The sequence below is a fragment of the Mollisia scopiformis genome (genome assembly GCF_001500285.1).
Source record: "Mollisia scopiformis unplaced genomic scaffold LY89scaffold_43, whole genome shotgun sequence".
Classification (NCBI taxonomy): Eukaryota; Fungi; Ascomycota; class Leotiomycetes; order Helotiales; family Mollisiaceae; genus Mollisia; species Mollisia scopiformis.
Genome location: NW_017263623.1, coordinates 186,899 through 214,438, shown reverse-complemented (window position 1 = coordinate 214,438; position 27,540 = coordinate 186,899). Strand labels below are relative to the sequence as shown.

The 27,540-nt window shown below is 49.1% G+C and overlaps 12 protein-coding genes across 12 annotated transcripts; 7 read left to right on the top strand and 5 right to left on the bottom strand.

Moving 5' to 3' along the window:
- Window positions 1–654: 654 nt before the first annotated feature.
- Window positions 655–2,087, bottom strand: LY89DRAFT_712600 (NAD(P)-binding protein). The gene is made up of 2 exons (XM_018217991.1): window positions 979–2,087; window positions 655–855 (listed from the first exon to the last, which is right to left on the bottom strand). Exons 1-2 carry the CDS (start codon window positions 1,918–1,920, stop codon window positions 814–816), a joined length of 984 nt encoding a protein of 327 aa, XP_018060872.1. The 5' UTR covers window positions 1,921–2,087; the 3' UTR covers window positions 655–813.
- Window positions 2,088–2,388: 301 nt separating this feature from the next.
- Window positions 2,389–3,698, top strand: LY89DRAFT_743837 (uncharacterized protein; the record flags this gene model as incomplete). The annotated part of the gene is made up of 2 exons (XM_018220989.1): window positions 2,389–2,491; window positions 2,542–3,698. The coding sequence occupies 2 exons, from the start codon at window positions 2,389–2,391 to the stop codon at window positions 3,696–3,698; spliced, it is 1,260 nt and encodes a 419-aa protein (XP_018060871.1).
- A 107-nt stretch (window positions 3,699–3,805) lies between these two features.
- On the top strand, window positions 3,806–4,678 carry LY89DRAFT_410620 (uncharacterized protein). The gene has a single exon (XM_018207319.1). The coding sequence runs from the start codon at window positions 3,914–3,916 to the stop codon at window positions 4,589–4,591; it is 678 nt and encodes a 225-aa protein (XP_018060870.1). The 5' UTR covers window positions 3,806–3,913; the 3' UTR covers window positions 4,592–4,678.
- Window positions 4,679–5,460: 782 nt separating this feature from the next.
- LY89DRAFT_603275 (uncharacterized protein) lies at window positions 5,461–6,420 on the bottom strand (the record flags this gene model as incomplete). Its single annotated transcript, XM_018210293.1, has 3 exons — window positions 5,461–6,100; window positions 6,147–6,223; window positions 6,268–6,420. The coding sequence occupies 3 exons, from the start codon at window positions 6,418–6,420 to the stop codon at window positions 5,461–5,463; spliced, it is 870 nt and encodes a 289-aa protein (XP_018060869.1).
- Window positions 6,421–8,841: 2,421 nt separating this feature from the next.
- LY89DRAFT_410650 (uncharacterized protein) lies at window positions 8,842–9,874 on the top strand. Its single transcript, XM_018207320.1, has 2 exons — window positions 8,842–8,950; window positions 9,002–9,874. Exon 2 carries the CDS (start codon window positions 9,228–9,230, stop codon window positions 9,726–9,728), a length of 501 nt encoding a protein of 166 aa, XP_018060868.1. The 5' UTR covers window positions 8,842–8,950; window positions 9,002–9,227; the 3' UTR covers window positions 9,729–9,874.
- A 1,545-nt stretch (window positions 9,875–11,419) lies between these two features.
- LY89DRAFT_410526 (uncharacterized protein) lies at window positions 11,420–13,513 on the top strand. Its single transcript, XM_018207318.1, has one exon. It carries the CDS (start codon window positions 11,634–11,636, stop codon window positions 13,230–13,232), a length of 1,599 nt encoding a protein of 532 aa, XP_018060867.1. The 5' UTR covers window positions 11,420–11,633; the 3' UTR covers window positions 13,233–13,513.
- Window positions 13,514–14,876: 1,363 nt separating this feature from the next.
- Window positions 14,877–16,257, bottom strand: LY89DRAFT_410501 (uncharacterized protein). The gene has a single exon (XM_018207317.1). The coding sequence runs from the start codon at window positions 15,977–15,979 to the stop codon at window positions 15,128–15,130; it is 852 nt and encodes a 283-aa protein (XP_018060866.1). The 5' UTR covers window positions 15,980–16,257; the 3' UTR covers window positions 14,877–15,127.
- A 1,209-nt stretch (window positions 16,258–17,466) lies between these two features.
- LY89DRAFT_743832 (uncharacterized protein) lies at window positions 17,467–18,414 on the top strand (the record flags this gene model as incomplete). The annotated part of the gene is made up of 3 exons (XM_018220988.1): window positions 17,467–17,506; window positions 17,586–17,763; window positions 17,814–18,414. The coding sequence occupies 3 exons, from the start codon at window positions 17,467–17,469 to the stop codon at window positions 18,412–18,414; spliced, it is 819 nt and encodes a 272-aa protein (XP_018060865.1).
- Window positions 18,415–20,195: 1,781 nt separating this feature from the next.
- On the top strand, window positions 20,196–20,483 carry LY89DRAFT_542607 (uncharacterized protein; the record flags this gene model as incomplete). Its single annotated transcript, XM_018208196.1, has 1 exon — window positions 20,196–20,483. A coding segment is annotated over one exon (288 nt), but the record flags the coding sequence as incomplete, so codon positions are not given.
- Window positions 20,484–21,588: 1,105 nt separating this feature from the next.
- LY89DRAFT_702965 (cellulose binding iron reductase-like protein) lies at window positions 21,589–23,711 on the top strand (the record flags this gene model as incomplete). Its single annotated transcript, XM_018217283.1, has 4 exons — window positions 21,589–21,637; window positions 21,683–21,947; window positions 22,000–23,040; window positions 23,090–23,711. The coding sequence occupies 4 exons, from the start codon at window positions 21,589–21,591 to the stop codon at window positions 23,709–23,711; spliced, it is 1,977 nt and encodes a 658-aa protein (XP_018060863.1).
- Window positions 23,712–24,760: 1,049 nt separating this feature from the next.
- LY89DRAFT_692482 (glycoside hydrolase family 17 protein) lies at window positions 24,761–25,936 on the bottom strand. The gene has a single exon (XM_018216550.1). The coding sequence runs from the start codon at window positions 25,703–25,705 to the stop codon at window positions 24,824–24,826; it is 882 nt and encodes a 293-aa protein (XP_018060862.1). The 5' UTR covers window positions 25,706–25,936; the 3' UTR covers window positions 24,761–24,823.
- Window positions 25,937–25,985: 49 nt separating this feature from the next.
- Window positions 25,986–27,263, bottom strand: LY89DRAFT_692481 (uncharacterized protein). Its single transcript, XM_018216549.1, has 2 exons — window positions 26,723–27,263; window positions 25,986–26,630 (listed from the first exon to the last, which is right to left on the bottom strand). The coding sequence occupies exons 1-2, from the start codon at window positions 27,122–27,124 to the stop codon at window positions 26,091–26,093; spliced, it is 942 nt and encodes a 313-aa protein (XP_018060861.1). The 5' UTR covers window positions 27,125–27,263; the 3' UTR covers window positions 25,986–26,090.
- Window positions 27,264–27,540: the final 277 nt, after the last annotated feature.

The following is a 27,540-nucleotide window of genomic DNA, read 5'->3' as shown; positions in this document are numbered from 1 at the left end:
CCTGCCACTCCGGCTTGTAGAGAAACCCGTCGCTCATAGTCCGTCCGTAGGCCGCCCTACCCTAAGCCGTCGCGGAAGACGACGAGGCCAAAAACAGAGGTCAGCGACCGGCGCTGGGCAGCACATATTATGGTGAACTTATCATGGTGGACTGGTCCGTGCATCCCCCCCTGATCCAGGGTCATTTCGCTTCGGGAGCCGCATAGTTCGCCATAATAAGTCGAATTTCTAGGGGTAGAGTAAAATTAAGAGAAAAATTCGAACGAGCGTTAAAAATCGAGGAAAAAAAGTCGAAACGAGCCTAGTCTCTTTTTGGCCTTAAACGCGTTTTCGAGGCCAAAACGAGCCTCCTTTTTTAGGCCAAAAATGGGGTCTCAAGGGCCCCGAGCGCGCCGATCTCTCTTTTTTGACTATAAAATCTTAGGGTGATTAGCCCGCAGCGGCTTTTTAGGCCAAAAAAGGGGGTCTCAGGGGCCCCGAGACGCGCGCCCGCCGATCGATCTCTCTCCCTTTTTGACCCCAAATGCGAGGGTGATTGACCCGGGGCGCCTTTTGCGCGCAGACAGCGGGTCGACTCTTTACGATGATTTTTTTTAGGGAAACAGATTAAGCGAGTTCCTAGAATGCGGGGGCGGGGTAAAGAATGAAGAGAAAATGCACTCACGTCGCGATGATATCCACGAACAAATTCTGGAAAAGGTTTCTTCCTACCAACAGATTCTAACACTGCCTCTCATAGTAAACCATTCTTAGCCAACATTCAACGAAGAGAAGCTCAGAAAGACCTCCATGAAAATACGAAACTCTCTTCACTTATCGAATTGTTCTACCGGTATTCAGTGTTGGCATGGCCACCTAGACAGAAAAGTTCTATTGCATTCCGACTTCACACAGATTGTTCGCCTCTCGATCTAGCTCTCATAGTCTCATTCACGCCTTTCGCAACCCGGTCTTTCCAGACCGAATATCTCTCAGTACCTCCTCCCAGTCTCTCCCTTTGAGCCACTGCTCAAACGACTTCGTCTGCACTTTACTTTTCAGCTGCGACGGTTCAATGAAGTTGAGTTCACCCATATATCCGAATTCTTTCATGGCTTCGAGAGCGTTCAACATCTCTTCCGAAACACCTTGGGCGCGGAACATCTCCACTGTAGCTTGCATATACCCTGCGTCTTCTCCACTGGCCTTGGACCAGAGATCTTGGACTTCTCCAAAACTCAAGTAGCTATCATAAGCTAGCAAGTTTGTGCCGACATCCTCATCAAGCAATGCACACACGAAGGGCCCAGTCGAATGCTCAGGATCGATGATTGGAAACGTATCGCTTTTGCTGAAAGGTAGGACGAAGGCATAATTCTCCCCGATGAATCTCGGGGCAAGTAGAGCGTTGGTAGTGTAAGCCCCAAGATAAATGAACGACGCTTTTTTCGCCAGGTTCGAATCGTCTAGGATATACTCGACAATTGTCCCCTTCGAGTCTGCATGATGAACGGAATACTTTCCTCCAGAACCCTTCGTCACACCCGGGATGGCAGAGTAGATGATGCGATCCAGCGAGGGCACTGCAGATGCGGCTTGCACGGCGTTCTTCCCGTACAGTATTTCTTTCTGAAAGGCGGCTTTGTCGCTGGAGATGCCCTGTTGCGGAGCCTTTCCAGCTGCGACAAAATTCTCCCAGAAGTCAGTGTTCAAGAAGATAGTGTTCGCATTGGAGAATGCTTGGGACAAAGAAGAGACATCCGAGAGATCTCCTTGCACGACCTCAGCACCGAGCGCACTGAGAGCTTGGGAGGCGGAGGAAGAGGGATTTCGAGTCAAGCAGCGAACATGCCATTCAGGCAGTTTGAGGAATGTGTGGGCGACAGATGAGCCCTGCTTTCCGGTAGCGCCAACAACGACAATGATTTTCTTGGATGCCATATTGAGAAGAAGCTTGAGGTAGCAGTGCTGGATATGAAGCTGGTGGAATTGATAAAGCAGAAGCTACTGTTCTAATCAGATCCTGAAAGCCTCCCTTTGGGGGTTCTATTATATTCTCGGGAGACATGGTGCGCGAACGCATACTGACACCACTTAGTGGAAAATGGGATTGATCGAACTCTCATTGGGAATGGCTTACGTGCGCTTTGAAAACACCACTTAATGAGAGACGGAGTGAATGGTTGGTCGAGATCTCATTGGCGATGGCTTATGCGCGGGTTAAGGTTGAGCCGATCCCCCAATTTAGTCGATTGGCTAGTGAGGCATAAGCCAGAGCTTCTCTCCGTCTAACGTGAACAACTGACAATCACGATTTTCAGCCGAGCACATATCCGTCTCATCATAATGGCTTATCCATTCATTTTTGTTGTTTGATGCTGTCCACATACACACATGCTTTCAAGTACCATGAAATCCGCTCATGGATCACGGGCCAGCGGTCCTACTCGTCGAAAGAGGATCATCACGGCTGCTCGGAAGGAACAGAACCGCATTGCTCAGCAGCTGTATCGTGAGTTGCTTCGAAACCGACTACTGCAGTGGTTAATCCAAATCGTGTAGGTCAGAGGCAAAAAGAAGGTTCCCGGCTTCGGGAAACCCAGAGTGCACACCGGCCAGCAAGACATCATCTGCTCCGGCCTCGCCCCCTTCTCAAATCTTCAAAATCACGAGGCAAAGCCATCGATACCACCGAAGTAACGACAAGAGACACTCTGGAGTCAAATAACAATCTGGTACGAGATAAAACTCCAACTTCCAGATACGAATTGGACCCATGCCTCTCTGATCCTCTCGGTGTTGGTGATGCTACCTCCAATGGACTGGCCCTGTCGTTGACGACCTCCTCGTGTCTTCCTTTCACAGATTGGAACTCGCTTGCTGGCCCCACAGACTACAATCAACCATCTACTCAAGGTTCATTCTTCGCCGATGAGGCAGGATCACAAGAGCTCACTGCATCAAACTTGTTTGACTTTGTTCTCACAGACGAGGATTTGCCTCAGATCTATAACCCTTCATCCTGGCCGGTACTTGAGGACGGATTTCTCAGCACTGCATCGTCTTCAAACCCTCGTACGACTGTTCGAGATACTTGCTGGTATCTTAGCGGCTGGGCGAATACTTCCGGGTATACAGACACAAGAATGGACTTGATTGCTCATTTGAGAAATGTTCCAGGATTTCAAGACTTACTGTCTGCAACCATAACTTTCATATACCAACGTTCGATCTCGAGCATACACTGCTCGGTATCTATGCCTGATGCGTACAAGAATTTCCTTCAATGTTCTCAGACGGCGACATTGCTGGCATACTTCCACAACGCACGCTGTATTGGTATGGAAGTCCAGGATCTCTTGAGGCACAGATCGCTGTTCTATTGTCCAAATGCAAGCATCACAGATGATCCTCAAATGCTTCTTGATGTGGCTCGCAAAACTTGGATGCCAATCCATCTCCAACCAACACTAGAACAAATTCTCATACCTCACCACCCATATCTTGATCTGCTTCCTTTCCCAGCATTGCGTGCTCGCGCCATCACGCTATCGAATACGATGCCCAAACTCTTCGACCCTATGGAGCTCAAACGAGATATTTTCAAGGAAGGACTTGTGTGCCTTCCTCGCGGAAACGGTACTGGACAGCCCTCTGAGATGCGGAATTGGCAGGCTGCCCCTTGGTTCCTAACCAAATGGAGATTATTGATGGCGTGAGAGAAGAAAAGTGGGACTGAGCTATTCTTGTCGGCGAGGGCTGACGCGCACGGCCTCCCCTATCCGCCCTGCATTCGCCTGAAGACTTCCTGCTCTTTTATAGATCATTGATTTGTGGGCGAGTCACCTTACCCAGGCTATTGATCGAGCACCCGTATTATTAGATTCGAGGGTCTCCTATCCATTTCCTGTTAGACAGTTTTACGACTTTCACCATGTCACGACAAGGACGCTCCCGGCAAGAGTATCTTGATGCGGGTTTTACGTCGACTCAAATCACCAAAGCCAAGGCTTACCGTCGAACAATTGAGAGCGCAAACGCGAGACAATCACTGGAAGACAAAGCGTTGGAAGATGCCGAAACTCGACCGTTCAACAGAAACGATCTGCGAGGCCTCTACTTTATTCTCTTGAATTTGTTTCCCAAGGCGGGTAAAGATGCCATTGCCGATGCTATCGATCCCTCATGGCAATTGACTCCTCACTCAGACGAGCTGCAAGACGATTCTAGTTTCGACGAGATTGTGGGTCACTTGAGTCTGTTGAGATTCAGTTACGAATGCTGGAACAAAGTTTTCTCTGTTGATAGGCAAACAGAATCCCAGTTCTGGTTGTTCTCGGAACCGTTTGCCCATAATACGGCTGATGAGAAGAACGTTTGGGGTGAGGAGGATGACATGAGGAGCTTTGAGACCCTTAGTACCTTTACAGATAAACCCGCAGAGAACGACAACGGGCCGTCCACAGATCGGCTTGGACTCTTCGTCACCAAGACCAAAGGATCTGTGAAGGACAAGAATTGGCACAGAACCCCATTTCACGGTTGGGTTGCCTGGCTCTCTGAGAGAGGACAAGGCCTTTCAACTCGTCATTTTCGATCTGGAATTCGATGATGAACCAGGCACTGTTGTCCATAAATCGAAGCTCTCGCACATGCAGAAGAATCTGATTCAGCAATGTCGAGAGAAGTGGAAGGGTCTGGACGGCAATTTGTTTCTGTGGTCCAACCCGAAAGCGAGTCCAAAAGGCAAAAGCTTGGCGTACTCTTCCTCCTGGTTGGAATAATATATGCTGAAGGAAGAAGGATGGAAGACTTGGCCTCGTACTAATGAAGAGATCCTGAACATGGCATCTCGGATTCAGTTGTCAGATGGCGGAAATGAGTTGAAAGTCGAGGTGGCGATTGCTTCTCGACGAAGCTCGCCTTCCCGTACTCCATCCATGTCCCGCTCTCGTGTTAAATCTCGACAAAGATCTCCCTCTCCTGGTATCAGCCCCTCGGATCAGTCGAACAAAAGGCAGAGAAAGGGGTTTCCGGGAGGCTATAATTTCCAACTTCCTACATGATAGGCAGGATCAAAAATCAGCTGTCTTTTCTTCGAGCCTCTTGACACTTCTCCTTGAACTTCTTATCTTGCTATTCCTGTCAAACACATCCAACTGTAGCTACAGGGAGGAAAGTCTTAAATTTTAAGTCTTGCTCGTCAGATCGACTTTTCGGGTGCGAGTGTTTAATAACATTATCAATGCCCTCAAAAGCTGTTGCTCTCTCTGCCACAGCCTGGTCGATCGAAGTACCAATAATCCCGTGAATTATCATCAAATGTTATCCCGGGTAGTCCCTGTCCTTTTTTCTACATCATCCCTAGCCCTATTCCATCGGATGGACGCCCGAATAGATGCAAATTGTTGCGCCGTCGACTCCTTCATTCCAAACTCCGTGCCATGAAACTTCTTTCTCTTCGTTCAATCCCAAGCGAGTTCAGCTATCCATGATAACTTCATTACATGCACCGATATCGCCACCAAATGCATCCAAGTCCAATACTTCAATCCTTCTCATCCACGTCTCCGGCCACAGCAGAAACACCCCATGCACATCCTTCATATGTGCTTGCCATTCCTCGTCAAAAATAGTTTCTCGATTGTAGCATGGAATTCTTTCTTCTCCCCTGGTTCCTTCTCGTGCCACACTCATTGACTTGCACAAGTCCAAGATGCGGAAACCTTCAGCAGCCGGAATCACTGTCCAAGCGGACTTCGTAGAAATGTTGTGTTCGCGGAGGGCTTTGAAAGGATCTCCATGGTTCTGTGGCGGCGCATACGGAGCCAGGGAATGCTGATGTGGCGAATGAGACATGGAATGTGTGAAGGCTGTCACTGGACTGGGAGTACTGGGCGAAGAGTATGTGTATGATGGGTATGAAGAAGAATTGGCTGAGTACGCGGGGTATGATGAGCGTTGCGACATGGACATGAGAACGGATGATGCTGAGAATGAATCATTAGACGGGCCTATAGGACGTCTATATGAGAGAGCATCGCTGTGATCATCGTCTCGATCTTGCGAAAACCGAGATGAAGAAGAGAGTCCACGTTCTAACTGTGCCGAGGGCATTTCTCTGATGGTATGTTAGTCCTGGACCAACGAGGAATATAACGACTTACAGACGACCTCTTCCACTTGAACCTTCCGCGATTGTAAGGCTTAAGCCCTCATTCTTTATATGTATTGCGACATGCTTCTATCTTTAGCTGAAGTGCACTCTGATCTGATGGGATGTGAAACCTTTCTGAGATTTGCTGCGGTTTTTGTTTCCTTCTGGCAGAACCCGCACACCGATTCGCACTTTGCGATTCGCAAGACACCTGTCGTGTTCCACGGCGGGTGGACGTGACCTTTGCTGCACGTTGTATTACCCAATGTAGGCTCCAGGGACATCATTCGCGATTTTATCTCCTGGGAGGAAAGGTTGCAGAGGAGAGGGCGTGCCGTATAAGTCATGGAGTCGTTAGGAGTCTTTAAGAATTCATGAAATTTGATCACTCCCGGGAACTCGAAGCACAAAAGGAATCCGTGAAAGCGTCAAGCTCGAGAAGAACATGCATGGAGTGAGGACCGACGGAAAATTAGGTATATCATGAAACGGCGCGGTCAATTGAAACATCGCGTTGGCTGTGAGGGAACCATCCGTTCTTATAGATCGCATTCTTCCAGAACCCTTCTGGAGGCAGCGGTGTATGCTGGGGCCCACCAGCCAGATGCAGCAGCAGCAGCAGCAGCAGCCAGACAGAAGTGTGCGAGCAAAGTGAGCAAAGGCGTCGTTTGGGACTTCTTTGGGAGCACCAGGAGCTTTGGAATACTGAGTTGGGAAATGCTCGCGAGTGAAGAATGACGGGGGGCCAAGCGAGGTTGCAGCTGAAGATGCGATTGGCTCCCTGGTGCAGTTAGTCGCGGGGTGCCGAACCACGACTTTCTGGCACCCTTGAACTTCGACCTCGTCCGAGCCGCAATGCGCAACTGTTCAATGTTGGTCCTGGCCCCCGGTTGGGATGAACCTGATCGACGGGATCGTGCTGCGAAAAAGGAGAGAAGAATATCTTCAAGGGACGTGGTGTCCAGGGAAGATGGCAGGGGGAAATATTGGAAGGCAGGAAGTAATCTTACAGTAAAAGAACAGCGTTGCAATGAGAATGCTACGTACAAATAAAATAGAGAGATATAGGTGGAGGTGGACAGTATTGGAGACAAGTCCGGTCAGTTGAAGAGCAATGCTTCGACGTCCACTGTTTCTGGTCCTCCGATCTGCATGCACGCTTTGGACATGAGGATATAAATGATCTTTGCCTTAAGTTGAAGCCTTCCACCATCCACAGTACATGAACCTTTTCCTCCCCGTAGTCTCGTGCGCGGAGGGATCTGGGCTTGAGTTCATCGGGATTGGAGCAGGGAAGATGGTGTAAGACAGAAGATCTTTTATGGGTACGTAACCCTTGACCGACTCGGCAGATTCTCCTTCTGCGGGAAGACTTGCTTTTGGCAAAGCTTCCGGAACTGTTGGCGTGCGCCACAAATGCGCATCAAGAGTGCTTTCTGCTGAGGCTGCAGATGTCTGTCGGACACTATTCATGCACTGACTGAGGTGAGATGAGAATATCTACTACTTGCGATTGAACGCCGCTCCTTGTGCTGGAACCGCTTGTCTTCACCAAGAGCGGTCCGTTACATACAATTTCATGCTTCATCCGCACCGGAGTTCAGACGTTCGTCTCATTGTCAATTTTGGGAAAGTTCATACGAGTGCTCGACTATTGTATGTAAAGAGTAAGCGAAGCATGGCAGGCACCCTCTTGGAATGTGAAGATGTTGGTTGATTGATTGCCTTTGCCTCCATCACGCAGCGTCGGCGGCAGGCGTCGGAAACGCTCATTTCGCTACTGTAACCACAAGGTTGTAGGATTAGTTCAAGCAGCTATGTTCCAAGCGGATGAAAGTATGTGCACAATAGTTTGTGCCTCTACAACTGTTAACAGAATACTGAGATGGCAGCATCAGTCTGGTAGTAGCGGAAAAAACCCACCGAGGTTTTCGGCACAGAAATAGATCTTAATGTTCCGTCCAGTGATGTTTTGCCGCGCGATTGGCGGCACAAGAAAATGTACAGAAACATCGAGAGTTCTAATCTCAATGGGAATCAAGGTTCTTCCCAGTGTCACAAAGATTTGTGTATCGTCGCCTTGCATCAAGTATCTGCATGCTTCGGACACGCAAGCACTTTGCACGAAACGTAGGAGATAAACTTTCCCAGCAAATCGCAACGGGGATGAGGATCGACTCTCCAGTCCCCACCGTCCGTGCGAATGGTTCGCTCATCGTGTTTTCTTTTCCCGTGTACTTCGTCCCAAGGGACGAAGTAATTTGTCCTCAATTGGGGCATCCAGAACAGAATTCTTGAGTGGAGACGGGAAGGATTCTCACATTTGCGGAACGGAATGCGATAGGCTGGTTCTTGCATGTCGACATGCATATCAGCCGCCTCATATAACAAGGGCCTTGTCCATGTTCTCGCGATATTATATGGCACCTGGGTTTCCTAGACGTACGTATTCATCGAGAAAGATGAAGGAATACTTGCGGAAAAGGAAACTGCTCGTCTGTCAAACCGTAATCCGCAATGTGGGCCTCTTCGGGTCTGATGAGCGAAGATGGTCTCACGGCCTAGACAGCTAGGCTTTTCACTTCTGCTTCCCCTTTTCGCAGACTGCGACTCGTCGATTTCATCAGGAGCACCGAGGTCAGAACCGTATTCGTCGTCTGGAGCCATGGACGGACACAATCTACACATATCTATCCTTGTTTGAGGGGCAATTCAGATCTCCTGCAGTTCCATCCCGCTGGTGTCCACAGAATAGCCTCGACTCGATCCAGTTTCTGCAAAACTCAGTACTGTGGTTGCTCAACACCTGACTTGGTTAGTTGATGCTCATCCGCCATGAAAGTTGTTGAAGTAATGTCCGAAAAGCCTTTCTTCCGAACTGTGCGGGGCTTTACCTCCTTTCTCGCCGGACCGTGGCTCCTCGTCACGACGAACGAGACAAAGAGAGCTGATAACGGTCTTCATTTGGACTGACATTTATTGCAGTAGAATACTGCATCAAGGGTAGACAAACTATCTAAGATGTTGCTCCGCATCTTGATGGCCCTAACTCAAGGCTACAAGATGGAGACATCACACGACCTATATACGAATGGACCAAGAAAGCAGAAGCAAGGGCTCAAAGTCGAGGTCTTACACAGAGAATCTAAAGTCGTCGTCGAGATCTCTTCGAACAGTATTGGAATTCGCAACCACTTTTGTCCATGACAGTTCGATTAGATTCGGAACACCCCACCAACGATCGATGTCTCAAATTCATATTTCAGACGTCCCGCCCTTCAAGCATTGTCTTGAATACTGTCGAAATGCAGTTGTGATATCGGCGAGCAAGTCTCAATTTGGATGGAGAATAGAGAAAGATTGGGGACATTCTTTGCTGTGTCGGTGGGTAATGAATGTATACGAGAACATCAGGAACGAAGCTGCCACACTATACAGGACTTCATCGAGGCAGAGACTCTCTCCGTCCCCACGGCACGGAATGTATGCCCCAACGCAGACTACTCATCTCAACTTTGAAGAATTTGCGACAATGTCTCGGACTGAGGTCAACTCGTTTGTTGAGAACGGGATGCGGCAGCGGCAACAATAGTACAGAGTATAGGCTGCGAAGCAAGAAGATTGGAAAGAGGTAGACTTTCAGGGAAGATGAGACAGGTGTAGGTTTGAGCATCATGATCTTCCTGCTTTTCGATGGTATCGAAGATGGTATGACATGATGCACTGTTAGGGGGAGCTGAACAGAGGAAAGAATAGGGAAACATCTATGATGGAGCCAGTTGTAGCTCTGCAGCTCCCAAGACCAGAGCAAACTTCAGCCGGATGTAGGTCGGAGAGCAATATTTATCAGGTTCCCTTGAGAACTACGACACCCGTTCTACTAGATGATGTCCATGTTGGGTCGCAGTCGACATCTCAGATTGAACTTGCATCTAGAGAATATGCGAGTCATGCTTTCCCATTGTTGGGAGGTGGAACAGTGGCTTCTCTTCAGCCTCCGAAGATTCCGGAATGCCCTCATCACAGCACGACCAGACAACTTTCATGGTCTACCAACATGTACCGACTGTCTTTTCCCTAAATGTACTAAAGTAGTTGTGTACTGTACTGCACCTGTCATTTGTCATCGTAGACGTAAAGATGTCGCGTGCCCTTATTCCGGATCGATCGGAAGGTTAGAGAGACAACTCGCTGCAGGCAAGGCTTCCGCAGCATCCGTCGACCGAAAAGACTCCAATTGGATATTCACAGGGTTATCTGCTCGTGTGCGGATGCTGTATGCTGGCTTACTGATCTGATTATGAGAGGATCTTATCCATCAGCACTTCAGATGACAGCATTTGCAGGAGCCAGAGACTTCAAATGGTTGAGGATACGGTTCTGAGATAATGTACTGTACTGATGCCACCTGAGCTCGGTATCTCAGTCACTAACGCCGAGGGCGGGAGGGGCTGAAGCACTAAAACGAGAGCGATAACAGCGATAAGCCCTAACAACGAAGCCTGTCCATCGGCACTTCCCTGTATTCTTGGCAGGAGAGCCCACTTTTTGAGCGCCGTCAGCCACTGACCGCATCGCTTCCTCACCGCAGCCGGTCAGCGATGATTCCCGTCCAGCCGTCGCATCTACAGTATCTCCAGTTCCATTCCCCTTCAGCCATCGTCCATCCGCACAGTCTTCACTGATCATCTGAACACAGCTACTCAGGATAAACACGATTCAGCATGCCCAAGTTCCTGGATTCTGAATGTGCTGCAGCAGGGATCCCTTTTGGCTTTTTGTACTGTACATTTATATCCCCGACCACTTCTAAGCGGAAACTGTTCCACGTTTCTGACGACGCCCAATACAGTACATCATGGCGCCTGGGTTCGGCACTGGCGGAACCCTGTCCTATCAAGTCGATGATGCGAGGTTCATTGGCTGGAGATGCCCATCCGCGTGTCTCACTGGCTGTTGTTGGGCTTCTTCGGGCTCGGATCATCATCGCTGGGACCCTGAAAAGGCACAAGTGTGCTGTCTCCACTAGTGCCCACTATGCCGTTTGGGGTCCGCGGCCTAGAACCTAGAGCGCTGGTCGCTTTCTGACGCTGCACTGGGCTGCGCTGCTCACTCCTACACCGGATCCTTCGGTCTCGCTCGAGGGCCGTGAATCTAGAGACCGACTCGCATTTATCAGCACTGTGCCTTTCTTTCATTCACCACGACATGACTGATACCCATCCTTATTATTATACTCATCCCTATTCCTATTACTATTAGTATCCGAGTTGACCCTCGTTTGCGCTGTGATTGTTTCATTCCATTCCACTGCCGGTTCGACTGTGTCGAATCACACATTCGCTGCGCGAGATCCATGTCAAATTCCTCGAGTATACGAATACATATCTAGCTCCGCCGACCGTCGAGCATGCACTCGTGTCTTATAAAGCGGTGATAGGAACGAACTTGACGGCTCAGAGTCGGTTTGGCACACGCATACGCATCGTTGCCAGTCATGTACAACCTGCGGCGGATTGGTATTGCCGTTGTTCTCATCGTCCTGACTTGGTTCGGCCTCACGGCTCTGCATCAACATTTGGATCCGAATACTTCCAAGTCGGAGGAGGAGTATGAGGATGCGCAATGGATTGCGACTTCGACGTATTGGCTTGACCGTCAAGCGTGTCGGTGGATGGGACTCTGTGGGCTTGCCCATTGGCAACCCGACCCAGCAGTGAAGCCATGGAACAAGAGGGTCTTAAGTCGTGGCCAGCAGAAGCTACTAGATGGAGACGAGGACGATCAGGCCGATGCAGATTTCCCAGATTGGGATCACATACCAGGAGATGGAGAACGTCTGCAACCAGGAGATTGGGACGGTGATCCACGAGTTCTGAAGGATGTTCCCCAATATGTCCTCGACCATGCCCCTCTGATACACCTCTATTCCGGCGAACGGTTTTGGCCTTCAGATATCCGCGATCACCTCACACATGTGACGGCATATGCGAATCATACCTCCCTCAACGTCAGCCATGTTGGTCTCGATAATCTGCATACCCTCAATGAAGGTTATCGTGGTCGCGACCTTTTCATGCACAGCAAAGAAGATGTGGAAGAGCGTCCAGATTGGCTGAGCAGTGCATACAATAAACCAATTCCCTACGACGATCCCGAGCCAGAGGAGGATCCTGATATGGGTGAACTTGAATATGGAGAAGATACTGGCGACGAGCCCTCGGAGGAAGAACTCGAGACTTGGTTCGACCCCTTGGGTGATGGCAAGAAGAGAAAGGTCGCTCAACCCTTACCCAACAATTATCGATCACCTCGTCAAGATCTGCGCAAGCGTCTCTTGCCTGAGATGCCCAAACCGGGCGGTTATTCACCCGCTCCAGCCGTCTTGGTAATTGTTGACAAAGGAAATGGCATCGTTGATGCCTTTTGGTTCTACTTCTACAGCTACAATCTTGGTACCACCGTGTTGGGAATCCGGTTCGGAAACCACGTTGGAGATTGGGAACATTCCCTGATCCGATTCCAAAATGGCGAGCCAAAAGCGGTTTTCTTCTCGGCTCATTCTGGCGGCTTGGCATATGCTCACAAAGCCGTAGAGAAGGGCAAAGGCAAGGGACGAGAGGGGAGGCCTGTCCTTTACAGTGCTGTCGGAAGCCACGCCATGTATGCTCAGCCAGGCAAGCATCCGTACGTTCTTCCATTTGGAATGCTAGCCGACGTTACGGACAAGGGGCCGCTCTGGGATCCAGCGCTCAATTATCTTGCCTACCATTTCAACACATCGATCACCCACGGTGCCGATGCCAAGGCAATTACGAATCCGTCCATAGCGACAATGCAAGAGACTCTGCAGCCCGCAGCGAGTAATCCCAACGCTCCTTTGGGCTGGTGGTGGTTTAAGGGTCACTGGGGAGACAAATTTTACGAGTTGTCAGACCTCAGACAGTGGCGATTTGTCGGACAGTATCACTATGTGAATGGCCCACTTGGTCCACGGTACAAAAACTTGGGCCGTAGTAGGGTGTGCCAGAGTAGAGGGGTGTGCAGGATTGTGAATAGCTTGCAGGAAGGCAAGAAGAGGAGTTGGATCGGATAAGTGTTTCTTTTTGTTTCTCTTTTCCTCAGTCAACGAACTAGAATGAGAAGAGCGGAGATGGCTAGAGCAGCATAATGACATTGGCGTCAAGATTTTGGTTGGGCGTAACGATGGTAGATAGGGAATGGCGTTTAGATATAAGGGGAAGAGAGAGATACCATGTACGTCTAATGCATTTAGACTTTGAATGATACCTAAGCATTAGAATATCACAACTTGCAAATGCCCAACCTTCACCATTTGTGAAGAGACAAGGTCTTCCGTCCGATTTCGGCCTGATCCTACTTCTTGTCCACCTATTATGCCTACTTCACGCCCTCGTGGAAGGATAACACGACATCACGACTAGAGCCAGGCTGGAATAAGAGTCTGCATGCCAAAATCAGGGGGTGAGTATATCACGGAGACACACAAGCCTGCTGTTCCAGTTCAAGATTCCAATACCCTCTAATCTTCAGCCTTGTCCGCACGCCTTCAGCTCATTTGATCAGAGCTAGAACCAATGTTTATCATCTGCCAGTTCTCATCATAATGTGTCAGGTGGTAACTTTTGTTCTTGTTCACGGTCAAGTACCGACCTTACCCGAGTCCAAAACTGAGGGTTATTCTTTCCACGTTGGTCCAAAATTATGCAGTAGGTGAAGATAAGGTTAACCTTGATCTATCAAGAAGCTTGTGATATGCAGGGCTCAGTGGGGTGTTCAGGGGTCGTGCTTGTCGAATCTGGTTGGCGATGATTGACATGTGGGTGGTGATTGGTTGTGGGTGACGGCAGTTGCTATCATTCTTCGGCGTTGAAATCAACTCATTCTGGAGCATAATATCGAAGTCAACTCGGCAGATGTCGGTGTGGATTTGAGGGTTGAAAAGAGAAGACTCGAATCACTCTCACCCACTGGCTTCAAGTGAAGACTTGAGCAGACGGGGCGAGAAGTTCTGGTTGTTTGACGCATGGACTGCTGGACATTCCGCAGGTATATGACTCTCGTTGATACTATGATGATTATGAATCAGACAAACGGTCAAAGCTCCATTCCAGCTTTTCCTGTTTCTATTGAGTAGATCTGTCTCACTGAACGTGGATGTTGTGTTTTACCCCACTACCGAAACAAGCTTAGTGCACTTGGTCTTGGTCATCGAGTCTTCATTCAAGTCTAAATGGTTCCCGTTTAAAAACAGCAGTTCGATGACCATGATCTGTGGTATCATGGACCGCGCAGTCGCTTTGATAGTGCAAATGTAAGTCTTGCCCAAGCTGATATTCATAGACCACCAACCCCCACCTCCAGCCACGAGCATCATTTCTGTACCACAAATCACCACTACGCACCGTCTGCATCTCTACGAGCCATGTACAATCCCTTTCCACGAACATACTACTCTGCCAAGCCATGGCTCAACTAGAGAACTACTTTAGTGGACCATTAGGAATTCGAAAACATTCGATGTCTGATATGGCATAGTCCTGGCAGCAAGCAAGACATTTCTCGCAGATGCATTCAGGAAGTTTCGAAATAACATCGAATTCGAGTCTACCATCGAGATACGCGAGACATTGTATAATTGGGTCTCGAATGGATTTGGAGTCTCGTCGGTCTTCCAGCTCAAGAATGAATGAATGAATGTGGATGCTGTTCAGTCATGAGTAACCAGAACTTTATATCTCGTGGCGGCAGACCTTAATACTTGGACTCTTGTCTAATGGATGGTAGCCATTTCGTCTCAGGACGCTGTCATTTGTACGGGCGAGACTGCAGCAGGGAAATATGCCAAAACATATGAATGAGAACGAGTCTCATAATGTCCAGAAGACGAGCATCAGATTCTCCATCTCAGAAGTTGTGCCAATTTTATTCATACTTTTGGAAAAATTGTCCCAAGCTAGTCAATCAGTCCTATAGTTCCAACTCCCTCGGCGACGACTGGTTGAAAGGATAGCTACCTCTCAAGCTTGATCCGTTGACCGTACCTCTTCTGCTCCTTTCCATCACTCTGGGTCTCTGGTCGCCATCACCAGCTGGTCTCCTTGCCCTTGCTAGCACACTCAATGAATCTTGAGCGCTCATCCTCCTGATCCTCGCTTGCAGCTGCCTTTCCTTGTCTAGTCTAGATTCAATTTCTTCCTCCAGTTCCTTTCGCGCCTCTCTCTCAGCTGTCCATGCACTCCTCAGTCTCTGCACCTGATCTTTCAGGTTGTCCTTTTCCTTGGTCGTCTTCTCAGCATCCAGAATAGCTTCTTCATATCTCTCCATCATCTGATCGAGGCGAGTCCTGATGCCCTTGATTTCTAAATCCTGTACTTCGAGCTTCTCCTGCAACGACTTGAGCTCGTCTCTCACTGCTGCAAGCTGAGTTCGAACATCATCAATTGATGCACGACTATTGCCCAAGCCGAACCCCATCGACTGGAACGTAAAGTCCATTGGTGTTTGAGGCCGGTGTCTCTGCTGCCTCGTTTGTGCCGCAAGTTGCTCGCTTCGTCCGCTCGAGAAGGAGGATTGGGGAGAGGCTGGAGGAGTGTCCGGAGCATTTTGTTTATGCATCATTTCTCCATGTTCGCCTGCTGTGTTCTCTGTCGGACTGGTGGGCACTGGGCTTGATTCAATGATCGATGCGGCTTTGCTTGCTTCTTGTAGACCACCTGAGCTTGACGAGTCTTCTTTCTTCTTGTCGAACACGGCTGCAATCGAGAATGTCCGCCGACGAGCGGGTCGGAAGCCATTATTCGTGTCAAGTGCAGTCCGCATGGTTTGAGTGTTTAACCGTGAAAGAGAGATTGTTTACCACCACTCTTCAGGGGGGGCTTTCAGCAGAAAATGAAGAAAAAGTCCTGGTGTAAGAACCGCTATCTAAAAAACAGCAATATCAGATGTTCCTAATCAATATGTGAAGTTGGTCGAAGTCCGTATTCTCCACACTTCTCGTGGCACCCCACACATGTTCATTGGCATGTGTGGCGCATTCTGATTCGGTTGAGGAAAATGCTACCCAACAAGTGGTCGTGAAGTCGTTTGTCACGCAGGAGCATAGGTCCAATAGAGCTTTGAGGATTTAAATTTCGGCTCTGATTGGATTGTAAAGACTTCATTTACCGGTTGCATCTCGTTGTGGACGGTTCCATCGAGGTGCATGGCAGGATTATCTCGCCGCGTGCATCATCCTGCCTCAATTTACACCTAGCAAGCTAGAAAGTTTGTAGCACATCTCATTTTCGATAACATTATCCCAATGCTTTTGCCAATAGAGCATGTTGCAGTAACTCCTTTGCAAAGAGGTGGACGAAGATGATACTTGTCGACTACACAAGCCCCTGTCCTCCTTTAGAGCCATTACTTGAACTTTAAGCTCCAGGCTTTCTCTCCTTTTTTCTTGACTCGTTTGTGTATTTGTAGGTCTGCGAGATGACTCTGGCTTCTGCACTTTGCACGTATTCTGGCATGATACCGGTTTTGGCCGACTCAACCAACTCAAGTTTCTGTGAACGTGACTGCTTGCTGCCTTGGACTAATCTCCACTAATCGGCAGACCGCTTGCCAATATCTGACAGACAGATCACCGTTATCTACAGGTGTAGCGATTGAAAGCATAACTATTCGTCGGTATCTACTCAATGCAAAAGAGTGAGAGACTCTGAGTCTTGGAATGAGTATCAAGCAAAAACAGGCAAACATAGACAGCGTCTTGACCTCGTGTCCAATCCTTTGTATCACACTTGTTAAAATCACGAGCCGCAAAGGGTTTTTTTTGGGTCTATTGTGAATTGTCCTCTCCTGAGATGGCAGGAGAAATCTCGACTTCAGACCAACTATACATTTCCTTGAATTAATCGTCCAAGTGTAGTAGGTTAGACAGTGAGACTTCACATATCAGAAATGAGTGGATCGAAGGAAATAATGGAAATATATAACAATAAAATAGAATAAAAAGTGAAGCTATTCAGACAATTCTCCATCACGGCATTGAAGAGGAAGCCAGAGGACTAGCGCGGAGCTAGTTGAGATAGCGGGGATAGATAAGGTTAGTGATGAATTTTAGTTTGTTGACAACCCTGAAAGCGATTCCTCCAACTCCAGACTCTTCTTGTGACCAATATCCACGAGGACAAAGCAAACTCCCAACGCTTCTTGCAGGAGACCTTGCTCACATAAATACCTTCTGCCTGCGACCTTGTTCAACACTCTCGTTCATCATCCAAAGTCAAGATCACACAGGTACAAGAATTGCGGGGTTCACAATGGCTGCAAACGGAGAAACGAAGATCAACGGTGAAGCTGGTGAGTTGCACAACATGTTCTGCTGTGGCCATACATAGAGCTTTCACTGTTACAAATACATGTATCTGACTAGAGATAGCACCTGGAATACTCACAGCCCGTTCTGCAGAAGCACCATGGTCTGTCGAATCTGTTCTCGCCAGCATCCCGGGAGGAGCTCCAGAAGAGAACTCCTCTTCTCCTGTCCCATTCTTTCACATGTTGGAGCGTCTGAAGACTACTAAACGTGAAGGATGGCGTCGATTTGGGATCCAACAGTTCGTGGTCTCCCCTCACCCCTATGACTACTCTTGCTGACCTGATGCAGCGGCGAGTCCATTGCAGACCACATGTATCGCATGTCTCTCATTACTATGTTTGCCCCTCCTTCACTTGCCTCGAGAATCGACATTCAACGATGTACGAAGATGGCTCTGATCCATGACATGGCCGAAGCTCTGGTTGGAGATATTACACCGGTTGATGGGGTTGCGAAGCACGAGAAGAACCGCCGCGAAAGCACAACGATGGATTACTTCGAGAAGGGTCTACTGGGACGAGTCAATGGAGGTATGACTGGAAAGGACATCAAAGCTATCTGGCAAGAGTACGAGGACTCTGAAACTCTGGAGAGCAAGTTCGTTCACGACGTGGACAAAATCGAATTGATCCTCCAAATGGTTGAGTACGAGAAGGCTGAAGGCTGCAAGCTGGACTTGGGAGAGTTCTCTTGGGTTGCTAGTCGTATCTCGCTGGATGAGGTGAAGGAATGGAGCCGCACTATCCTCAAGGAGAGAGAGGACTTGTGGGCAGGACGGGAACACAGCACGTATAGTGAGGAGTCGCCTCCAGATCCGGTTGCTTTGGCCCAGAAGAAGGAGTACTATGATCACAGAACTCCAAATCCACCCCTTAATGGCCATGATTGAGAGATGAGATAGAGCCATAGATCTTGGGTGTTTTGGGTGTGGTGCACTGGATTATAATGCTCACGACTTATTCTCGATAGATACCTTTGGCGTCTTGGATTGGTGATAGATAGACACGGGGATACACGGTTCTGCAATGGAAGATGCGATGATTCTGAATGACGTTGCCAATGTTCGTTGTAGCTTGGGTTGTCTTCTTACGCGCGTGAGTTCGCGGCTCAATTGTGTTTGGTGACTGGCCGGGCAACCACCAAACTAGCAGACCAAACAAGACGCTATTGAGCTTCATCGGTATCCAAATTCTTATCATCAGGTTCGCACACGTATCGTATGTGTGATAGCTGTCGCTGCAGCGTCATACCTTGCTGGTAATTGCGATCGAATCGTTGCTGGCGCTCGTTCCACCAGTTCGCGCAGCTGAGCCTCAGGTCTTGTCAGCCTCGGATCCCTCTGTGTTTGCTTCCTTTGCACCGCTCGCTGCTCTCGACCTGTCTCTGATCTCGCGCAAAATCGTTCCTTATCGATGTATCAAACGACATATACCCCTTCGGAGCGTTCCTGAAAAGTCTGCGACAATGACGAACTCGCCAAATGCAATGCCGGGCGCATTCAATTTTCATAATACCTCGCGCGACAACACCACAGCTCCTCCACGACTCTCCGGCGCGAAGTCGCACATCTTCCAACCTCCGCGCACACCTGGCACTTCTGCCAGCAGCAGCCTGATCTTGACACGGAGTACACCAAGTGTGATCTCCTTATCTTCTGCTGGCGATAGAACTCCAGCTTCCAGCAAGCTTGCGGCGAGGAAGCGGAATCTGGAGGAATACAATTCGGGAACGACGACTCCGAGGGATGACGGATATCGAGGCGATGATTATTCTGGAATGGAAGCCACAATAGAAGGATGGATGCCAGGATCGCCACAGCCATTCGTGAATACCAGATATCAGCTTGCTGGTGGCATGGACACACCGAGTCTGGCAGCTGCGCATGCTGTTGAGGCGAATGAATATGGAGATATTGGGTACAGAAAGAGCCTGGGTGATACTCAGCGACCTACGATGATCACTGCCGAGGGGGCGAGCTACTTTCCTGATGAGCCCGCATGGCGTGAAAGCAATGGCAGAGGCAGATTGAGTCAAGGATACAATGGCAGCCCGCGAGGGGAAGGCTGGAGCAAAGCCGCACTTCAAGTTGCGAATGTTGTGGTGGAGAAAGTCTGGGAATTCTGCAAGAGCAGCAGTGCGGTATTCAAGGGATTTCAAGCCGGTGGTGGGACGCGTTACCAGATCAATCCCCTCGAAGCAGATGCTCAATTCGAAGCCGTGGAGCAGCGCAATCTTTGGGAAGAGAAGAATGGCGACAGAGAATCGACACCGCTGCCAGGACAGTATCCCCACGAAGAACTCGAATATATCCCGGATTATATGGATCGAGCAACGCCGGATCATACCCCACCACGTCCCACCAAGCGACGACAGATCAGTGCGAACTCTACACTCTCCGAGAATAAGGATGAGATAACAAAGAACTGGGTTGTAGTTCCTCCAGCGGCACCTGCGCCTGCCATCTCAACTCCCACAAGACCACACCTTAAAGGTCCATCCAGATACAGTATGCCGACTGCTTCATCGGCTTCTCGCCGTGCCATCGCGAATAGCTCCGTTCACAGACCTGCTTCTCGTGCTGGTTTTGCAGGATCTGCTCCCAGACGAGCTGCTCTGACGAGTCAAGCTTCTCGTGTATCGCATGCTGGATCGCCTGCTTTGACAGGTGCTCGTGGAGCTTCGTATGCCTCGCCTCGATCACCGCAGAATTCTGGATCGAAGATACCTCGTCGGACTGGCAGTCCTCTCGGACATACTCGTAACGGAGGTGGCAGTATGGGGGCCAATACAGAAAGTCCGGCTGCAAAAGAGGCGAAGAGGTGGGCTGCACTGAAGCGGAAGGAGGAGAGAGAAGCAGACGAAAGCATTCGACGCTTAGATGCGCAATTAAAAGCTATGATTCGGGAAGGGAAGGAAGCGCTGGGAACAAAAATCGAAGTGGAGCTTGATGAGGAAGAGAGTGTGATGGGCAGCAGTAGAAAATGGGCAGTTTGAAGTCATGAAACTTGAATCATTCTTACCTCTTTTTCTTGCGCATATTTGTGGATGGATATTTGGCGCTTTGCATTGCATTTCGGCGTTGCTTGGAGTTTGGGCCTCCTGGATGCAGAATATTTGCGGGGAGGATGAGCTGGAGTCTTGTTTATGATACCTTTCACTGCTTCTAGCAGACGATCTTGTACCGCGGTCCTTTATTGCGAGCCACTATAAAGTGTCACGTTTCATCGAATTGAAGCATTTCAACATCTCAGTTACACCTTGCTTGATTTTACCACTTCTTTGCGTTTTCATCTGCTAATATCGTCTACAGTCCTTAGATCAGGCGCCATCCATCTTTCCCTGCGAAGTATGCCTCTATCAACTCGTGAGGTTGTGCTACCTAAGAGACTGGGTATCGTCAACATTCCCGATGCGTCAAGCCACCCTGGATTTTGCTTCCTGGATCATCTCCTCGACCTGGATCGCTTCATTCCGAACGATGCCCCGCTGATGTCCAACACCCAATGCGGATGTCCGCCAGCATGGTAATATCCCAAGTTGAGCCGGGACGCCATTTACCCCAGGAAATGAGTGAAGTAACTGCCGACCTAGACCTGTCATTACCCCACACGACCCATCAGGACTGCGAGTAACCTTATTTTCATACCAACCATCATACCCAGTGGGTTACGAAACAATCATAACTGGAAAATTTCCCTATTGGCTGTTCTGGTGGCTATTCTCCACTAGAATAGCCGAGTAATATAGGGGACAGAGTCTTCACTATTCGAGCCCGAGACTCATCAATACCTTCGACCTATGGTATCCCACGAAGATACAATCTCGATTGAAGTATTGGCTAGTCGCCCTAAGTACTGAAGTCATCCAAGACTTTTCATCTATATCATGGGATGCTCGGCAGATATCTGAATTTATACAGATTAAGGCTCGGCTGCAATATGTCTTCCGTTTGTTCATCATCTCCGTGTGGCGATTTCTCCGCTCATAAAACTCATGTCACTGTCTTACTTATTTCGATGATAGATTCTGAATTCTTGTCACAAAGTTGCATCATTGGCCCATTATGCGTTCTGTTCAATTGCTGAGTTGTGCTGTAGCACTGGCTAGTCATGGTGAGAAACTTCTCCATTCGCAAAATTCTCATTAAACATACCTAGTTTCTGGGCAAGCGGTCTCGAAAGCGTCGTGTGATTCAGTGACAAAGATCTGCTTCTCCTCCTATACAGCGCCTGAGAATAACATGACCTTTGGAATCGCACTTCCCATGAATGTAACTGATCTTTACGATGCCATTATCTCCATCACAGCCCCTCTCTCCGTCACTTGGGCTGGCTTTGCCTGGGGAGGAACGATGGTTTTCAACCCTCTTACGGCTGCGTGGGCAAACGGAAAGACTTCAGTAGCATCTTCGCGATTCGCTTTGTATGAATCATCCAACAGCTCATATCTTTACCAATGCGCTAACCTCTGACAGTGGACTGGGTCTTCCTCAAGGTTATGATGGAGCGACTTATACTTTGTTGAAAGGCACGACCGCGAACAGCACACACTGGACGATGGTTGCGAAATGTGATGGATGCACTTCATGGCAAGGTAGTGATGGCAACTTAGCTGTCCTCAACGCTACTGGTACGACACAATTTGCCTGGGCTCAAGGCGACACAGCAGTTCAGGACCCATCAAACAACGCTTCTGCTTTCAACGTCCACAAAGCATATGGGAAATGGATTCACGACTTGAATGCCGCTCGAAGCCCAAACTTCAATACGTGGGTTTCAAGCAATGTATTGGCCCCAGTCGCCACCAGCAGTGTCACTGCCCCATCTACGACCAGCAAAGCTGCCACCACTTTGTCCACAAGCCTCGTCCCAACCACGAAACCATCAACCCCTGCTCAGAATGGTGCAATTCCAGCTTCCTGTTCCGGGGCTGGAGCTGCTGTCTTCCAATCCGTTCTCGCGAGTGGCTGGAAGGCTACCAAGGTTCTTGGAGGTCTGACGAGTCCTCGAAGTCTGGTTTGGGATTCTGCTGGCAACATGTTGATGGTTCAATCTGGGAAGGGTATCTCGATCCACACTATGGGGACAGATGGCTGCGTTGCATCAACTAAGATGCTGGTCTCCTTGAACAGTCTGAATCATGGGCTCACCTTGAGTGCTGATGGCAAGACCCTATATGCGAGCTCCATGACTACAGTCTTCGCCTGGCCATATACTGCTTCCTCCGGCACAGTTGGTACTAGGACAACTGTCGTCAATGGAATGTACAATGGTGGTGCCCATACCACTCGAACCTTGCTTATTGGTGCCCACGCGCCTAATTTGCTGGTTGTTTCTCATGGGTCAAATGACAACTGGGATTACGCAGCTGGTAATCCAAAGACAGGTCGTGCAATCGTCAAAGTCTTTGACCTCAGTGCCGTTCCTTCTTCAGGATACAACTACGTCTCCGGCGGATACGTGATGGGATACGGTATGCGAAACGAGGTCGGAATTACTTTTGATGGAAACAACATGTTGGTAACCTTTGTATAATTACAGACTCCGTCACTAACGATTGTGCAGGCTTTGGGGTGTAGAAAACAGTGGCGATAACTTCGCTCGTGGAGGAAAAGACATCCACCAGAATAATCCCGCCGAGAAGCTGAACTTCATCGGCGACATCACAAAACCCAACAATAACTGGTACGGATACCCGACCTGCTTTGCAGTCTGGCAAGCAAGCGACTTCTCAGGCACTAGTCTCCAAGTCGGAGATCATTTCGTGATTGCACCCAACAGCACATTCAAGGACGACAGTTGCAAATCAGTGACCACCACACCGTCGCTTGTCTTCATGGCACACTCGGCACCAATTGATAGCAAATTCGACAGCACCTACAGCAACCTATATGTTACTTTCCACGGATCATGGAACCGCAACCCAACTACGGGCTTCAAGTTGGTCGAAGTTCCGTTCCAGAAGGGAACCGATGGGCAGTACAAGCCTGTTGCTCCTCCGACAAGCAACACCGGATACACGGACGTGATGACAAATCCGGACGTGACGAAGTGTGCTGGTAACGGCCCTAGTTTCAGCTCGGGATGCTTCAGACCTGCTGGTCTCCTGTTTGACTCTGCAGGAAGGCTGTACATGACAAGTGACACCACTTCTCAAGCTGAGTTGTGGGTGCTGGGCAAGCAATGAGGGAACAGTGAGTTAAAACTGTATATAAGATGAGATTGGAGAAATTGGTGAATGATTGTGGATTGAAGATGTTTATAGGTTCCTTTCTAGTCGCGAATACGACTCAAGCCATTCGTTCTAAATGACTGCATTTGCTGTTTGGGTGAAGAAATTGTTGTGTCTGGAGATGTGGCAAGGCCAAAAAAGATCGTGATGGGACCACACGTGAGTGGGGACACTCAGACGAGGCATTGAGAGAAGACTTCTCCTCACTATCTTATCTAATCATGAACTTCTCATCTCGAAATTTCCGTTGCTATCCTCAAGCACCGAGGTCTCTTTGGAGTCCAGGTCCAGATCACATTGTCCTGGCCGATGGTCGAGGTGAGCATTCTCGATCCTCGACACAAGCTCGACACAAGCTCCTAAGATTCGCTCTTGATGTCCCACTGCCAGAACTTAAGATACACTTCACGGCGGTGCCCTTGTTCCATAATTGGTGTAGGGACAGAGGTTGGGTTGGACTACCATACAATTGCCATTTTGATGTCGGTCCAGCCACAAAGTTTCCGTGCCTAGGTTGTACATCAGTACCTAGTCATACTGCTTTCAGGTTTCCATAAAGCAGGTTTCCATATTGAGGGGTGGTCGTTCGTAGGAAGAGGGAACCGTATACTGATTCAGTTCACATCTAGATGGCATTGGATAGAAAGACATCGACTTGGACCTCTCAAGAAAGCCTCTTGAGCTCTTTTCACATATTCCTGGAAAGTGTGTAGTTTACACGCTGATGCTTCTGCTAGTTTTACCGATTTAAGTCATCTCGTGGGTGACAGTTCTATTTTGCTGTAAAGTCAAGTCTCTTCTGAAATAGAACAACACGATTCTTCCTTTCGAAGCGGCAGTAGAATCCTCCACTGCTCAAAGTTGTCAATCCAGCAGTTGCCACTTAGCTGCAACATCGATGTTGACTACCACGAAGGATGTCAACAGGCGAAATGATTGCCGAAGATTCGAGGAATTTGTTCTGAATGACATTTCTTTCAAGAGCTAGCTATTACAATTATATACGCCTGTCTTCTCTCTCTTTTTCCCACACCATCTCCTCCACAATCTACTTCAGTATATCCAAACTAGCAAGCCAGATTATAAACCGGATTGAAGTTGGAATCAACAACGCCGAATGGAAGGTCACCGCCATCTTGGAGCACATATACAAATGTGTGACCATGAGCAAAGGAAGAACATATGGTTTGAGACCAATATGCTTGAGCATTCTCAATGCTAGGAACAGCATTGTTGACGGAAGCTCCTGCGGTAGGCCATCCAGTCTCTGTCACCCACACCCATGCTCCAGGATGTGCGGCGTTGACGACATCTCGAACCTGGTACACCGAGTCCCAGAACAAATTGTACGCATTGTCGATGCCGTTGTCGTATGTCCCTTGGTAATACGGATATCCGTCTGTCCCAACCCAATCGCAGGCTTGGATCACAACCTCGTTGTTGGGATCGACCCAGGCAGTCCAAGTATCGACATGTCCGACCTGGACATTGCTGCTGTATCCTGTTTGAATTGAAAGCATTCCTCGAACATCATATATCTGTTGAGCGATCCTCCACGCAGGTGCATCTCCTCTGTATAGATCCTCACTTCCAACGCTGACTGCCACCATCCAATCGAATCCATATGTTTGAACAACAGACAGCAGAGCTTGCTTTTCTGCTGCATAATGATCGTCGTCCTCAGTCCAGATACCGACCAAGATTTGACCGCCAGTTGCGAGGGCGGCAGGGACGGCGTTGGCAAGCTGATTACAATCGGAGGAGGCATAGAGACGCATGCTGGTGAAGTACCCAGGGAGGCTTTTCATGGTGTTGAAGTCGTTCTCGTACTCGGCTTGGCTTTTGCAGGAGCCATCGACGTTGTTGGCTTGATTATTGAAGCCTTTCCAGTACGCATCTGCTCCAGTGAACGCGGCAGCGAGAGCCAAAGCAAGAGTAGGGAACTTCATAACGAGTGTAATGTGCAGAAATGCAGAACGAATGAATATGGTAGGCAAACTTGAGGAATGTCGCTGGACGAATTGCGGAATGCAAGGAGAAGTGAAGAAAAGACGACGAAGGACTCAGCAAGGAACTTACTTTTTCTATGCTTACCATTTATGCACGACTTTTGTTCCTCTAAGTGGCAGAGGCGTTGTCTAGCTTGTGAATGTCTTGAGGTTATTTCTTGTTGATGAAGGTTTCGTGGGGAACGACAGCTCATAGGGGAAAAGCTAGGAGAACCTTGGGCTTAGGCGGCTATTTTTAGGGACGCGAGTGCCCGCCACTTAGGGGCGGAAGGGATCCGGAAAGAAAATCTTCAGCTACCCATGCAATCATTGTCATAGAAATTCTTCAACCGAAACTCTCCCAGAGTTTGGTGAGATACTCTTTCGACACATTCCATACACTCGATGACCGTCTCCTACTAACTTCAGACTCGGTCAACACTGCCTTCACCTTCTTGATCTCCTCGTCTGTCAAGCCACACACCCCTTTGATGTAACCTTCAGCACCTCCCCACTTCCTATCAACCATCTCAAGCATCGCCAGCATACTCTCTGGTCTCGCGCCCACCATCCGTTCCGCACGAGCTCTGCCACCTCCACCTGCACTGGCAAAGACAGGACTTTTCATCAGTCGAGTGACCACGGCATCTCTTGTGGGCCTCAAGCCGATGTCTGACAGAGCGTATTCTTTTGCGATATTCTCTGGTGACACACCCAACAGCCTGAGAATAACACCAATGAAGACTCCAGATCTATTATTTCCCGTCGTGCAATGTATGAAGCAGGCGGTGGGAGAAGTTGGTGACAGAGAGGCTATGTGTAACAGCATGGTTCGGCAGGCTGGTGCTCCATGAGAGAGGACGTCTGTGAAGGCTTGGACGATACCCTGCAAAGGCTTTGAGTGAGCATCTGAATTCATATCGAGCACACGCGTAGGCAGGTATAAGAGAGACTTTGGGGAATGGGAGTATCACTTACCGCTGTTCCATCACTGGCATATTGCACGTACCTCGCAGCAGCTTTCTCTGGCGAGTACTCTCCATCTGGAAAGGCTGGACAGCTTATTCTCTCAATTCCATCAAGCTGTGTGAATCCTCCAGCCTTCTCTATCTGCCCCTTCGAACGTAGGTCGAAGTCGGTCGTGATGTTGAGAGATCTCAGCTTCGCCATTCCTTCGTCAGTAATTGTCGCTGTATCTGGTCCACGATAGAAGACGCCATTGCGGACTCTTCCTATAACTCTGCCATTGTTGCCTTCAATGGGCCACCCTCCAATGTCGCGAAAGTTGGCAAGACCTGGGATATCCACGAAAGGAGGCTGAACTTCAGCCTGGTCCGTCATCTGCAATGCTGCAGGCTGCCGAGCGATGTCGTACCTCATTGGACGAAAGCCTCCTATCCTTGCAGTACGAGAATCAGCGATGCGACATGCACCTTGATTGAGGAGTAGGAGGTGAGTCGTGTATCGTCGTCATGGCAGATGGTGATCGCGTTGTGCTGCACTTCACTCTGCGAGAGTGGGCTTGACCTTATCGTGGGGAAGCGGTGTTCCTCTTCCTCGGACGAGGCTTGGTGGGGGCTGCCTTTTTGGTTCTAGCCTGCATGCGAGACTTCCCATCGTTCTGCTGCCCTCTAGAACTATGAATGCTTCCTAGATTCTGGGATGGAGCCTGCCGGGCTTCAAACCCTCTGCTTCACATGGAACTCGACAGAGCCATAATCTTGAAGCGCTGAATTGGCTTCAAAAGGCAAGCGCGGGGTACCTAAAGAGTGACACGTGATAGCGTGTGCTAGCGC

Coding starts and splice junctions, on each gene's coding strand:
- LY89DRAFT_692481 (XM_018216549.1), bottom strand. CDS start 27,124: ATGAGGTACGACATCGCTCGGCAGCCTGCAGCATTGCAGATGACGGAC. Junction 26,631..26,722: donor ATGCCAGTGATGGAACAGCG/GTAAGTGATACT, acceptor AAGCCTTTGCAG/GGTATCGTCCAAGCCTTCAC.
- LY89DRAFT_712600 (XM_018217991.1), bottom strand. CDS start 1,920: ATGGCATCCAAGAAAATCATTGTCGTTGTTGGCGCTACCGGAAAGCAG. Junction 856..978: donor AAGGGAGAGACTGGGAGGAG/GTACTGAGAGAT, acceptor TTTTCTGTCTAG/GTGGCCATGCCAACACTGAA.
- LY89DRAFT_410620 (XM_018207319.1), top strand. CDS start 3,914: ATGTCACGACAAGGACGCTCCCGGCAAGAGTATCTTGATGCGGGTTTT.
- LY89DRAFT_410526 (XM_018207318.1), top strand. CDS start 11,634: ATGTACAACCTGCGGCGGATTGGTATTGCCGTTGTTCTCATCGTCCTG.
- LY89DRAFT_410501 (XM_018207317.1), bottom strand. CDS start 15,979: ATGCGGACTGCACTTGACACGAATAATGGCTTCCGACCCGCTCGTCGG.
- LY89DRAFT_692482 (XM_018216550.1), bottom strand. CDS start 25,705: ATGAAGTTCCCTACTCTTGCTTTGGCTCTCGCTGCCGCGTTCACTGGA.
- LY89DRAFT_410650 (XM_018207320.1), top strand. CDS start 9,228: ATGGACCAAGAAAGCAGAAGCAAGGGCTCAAAGTCGAGGTCTTACACA.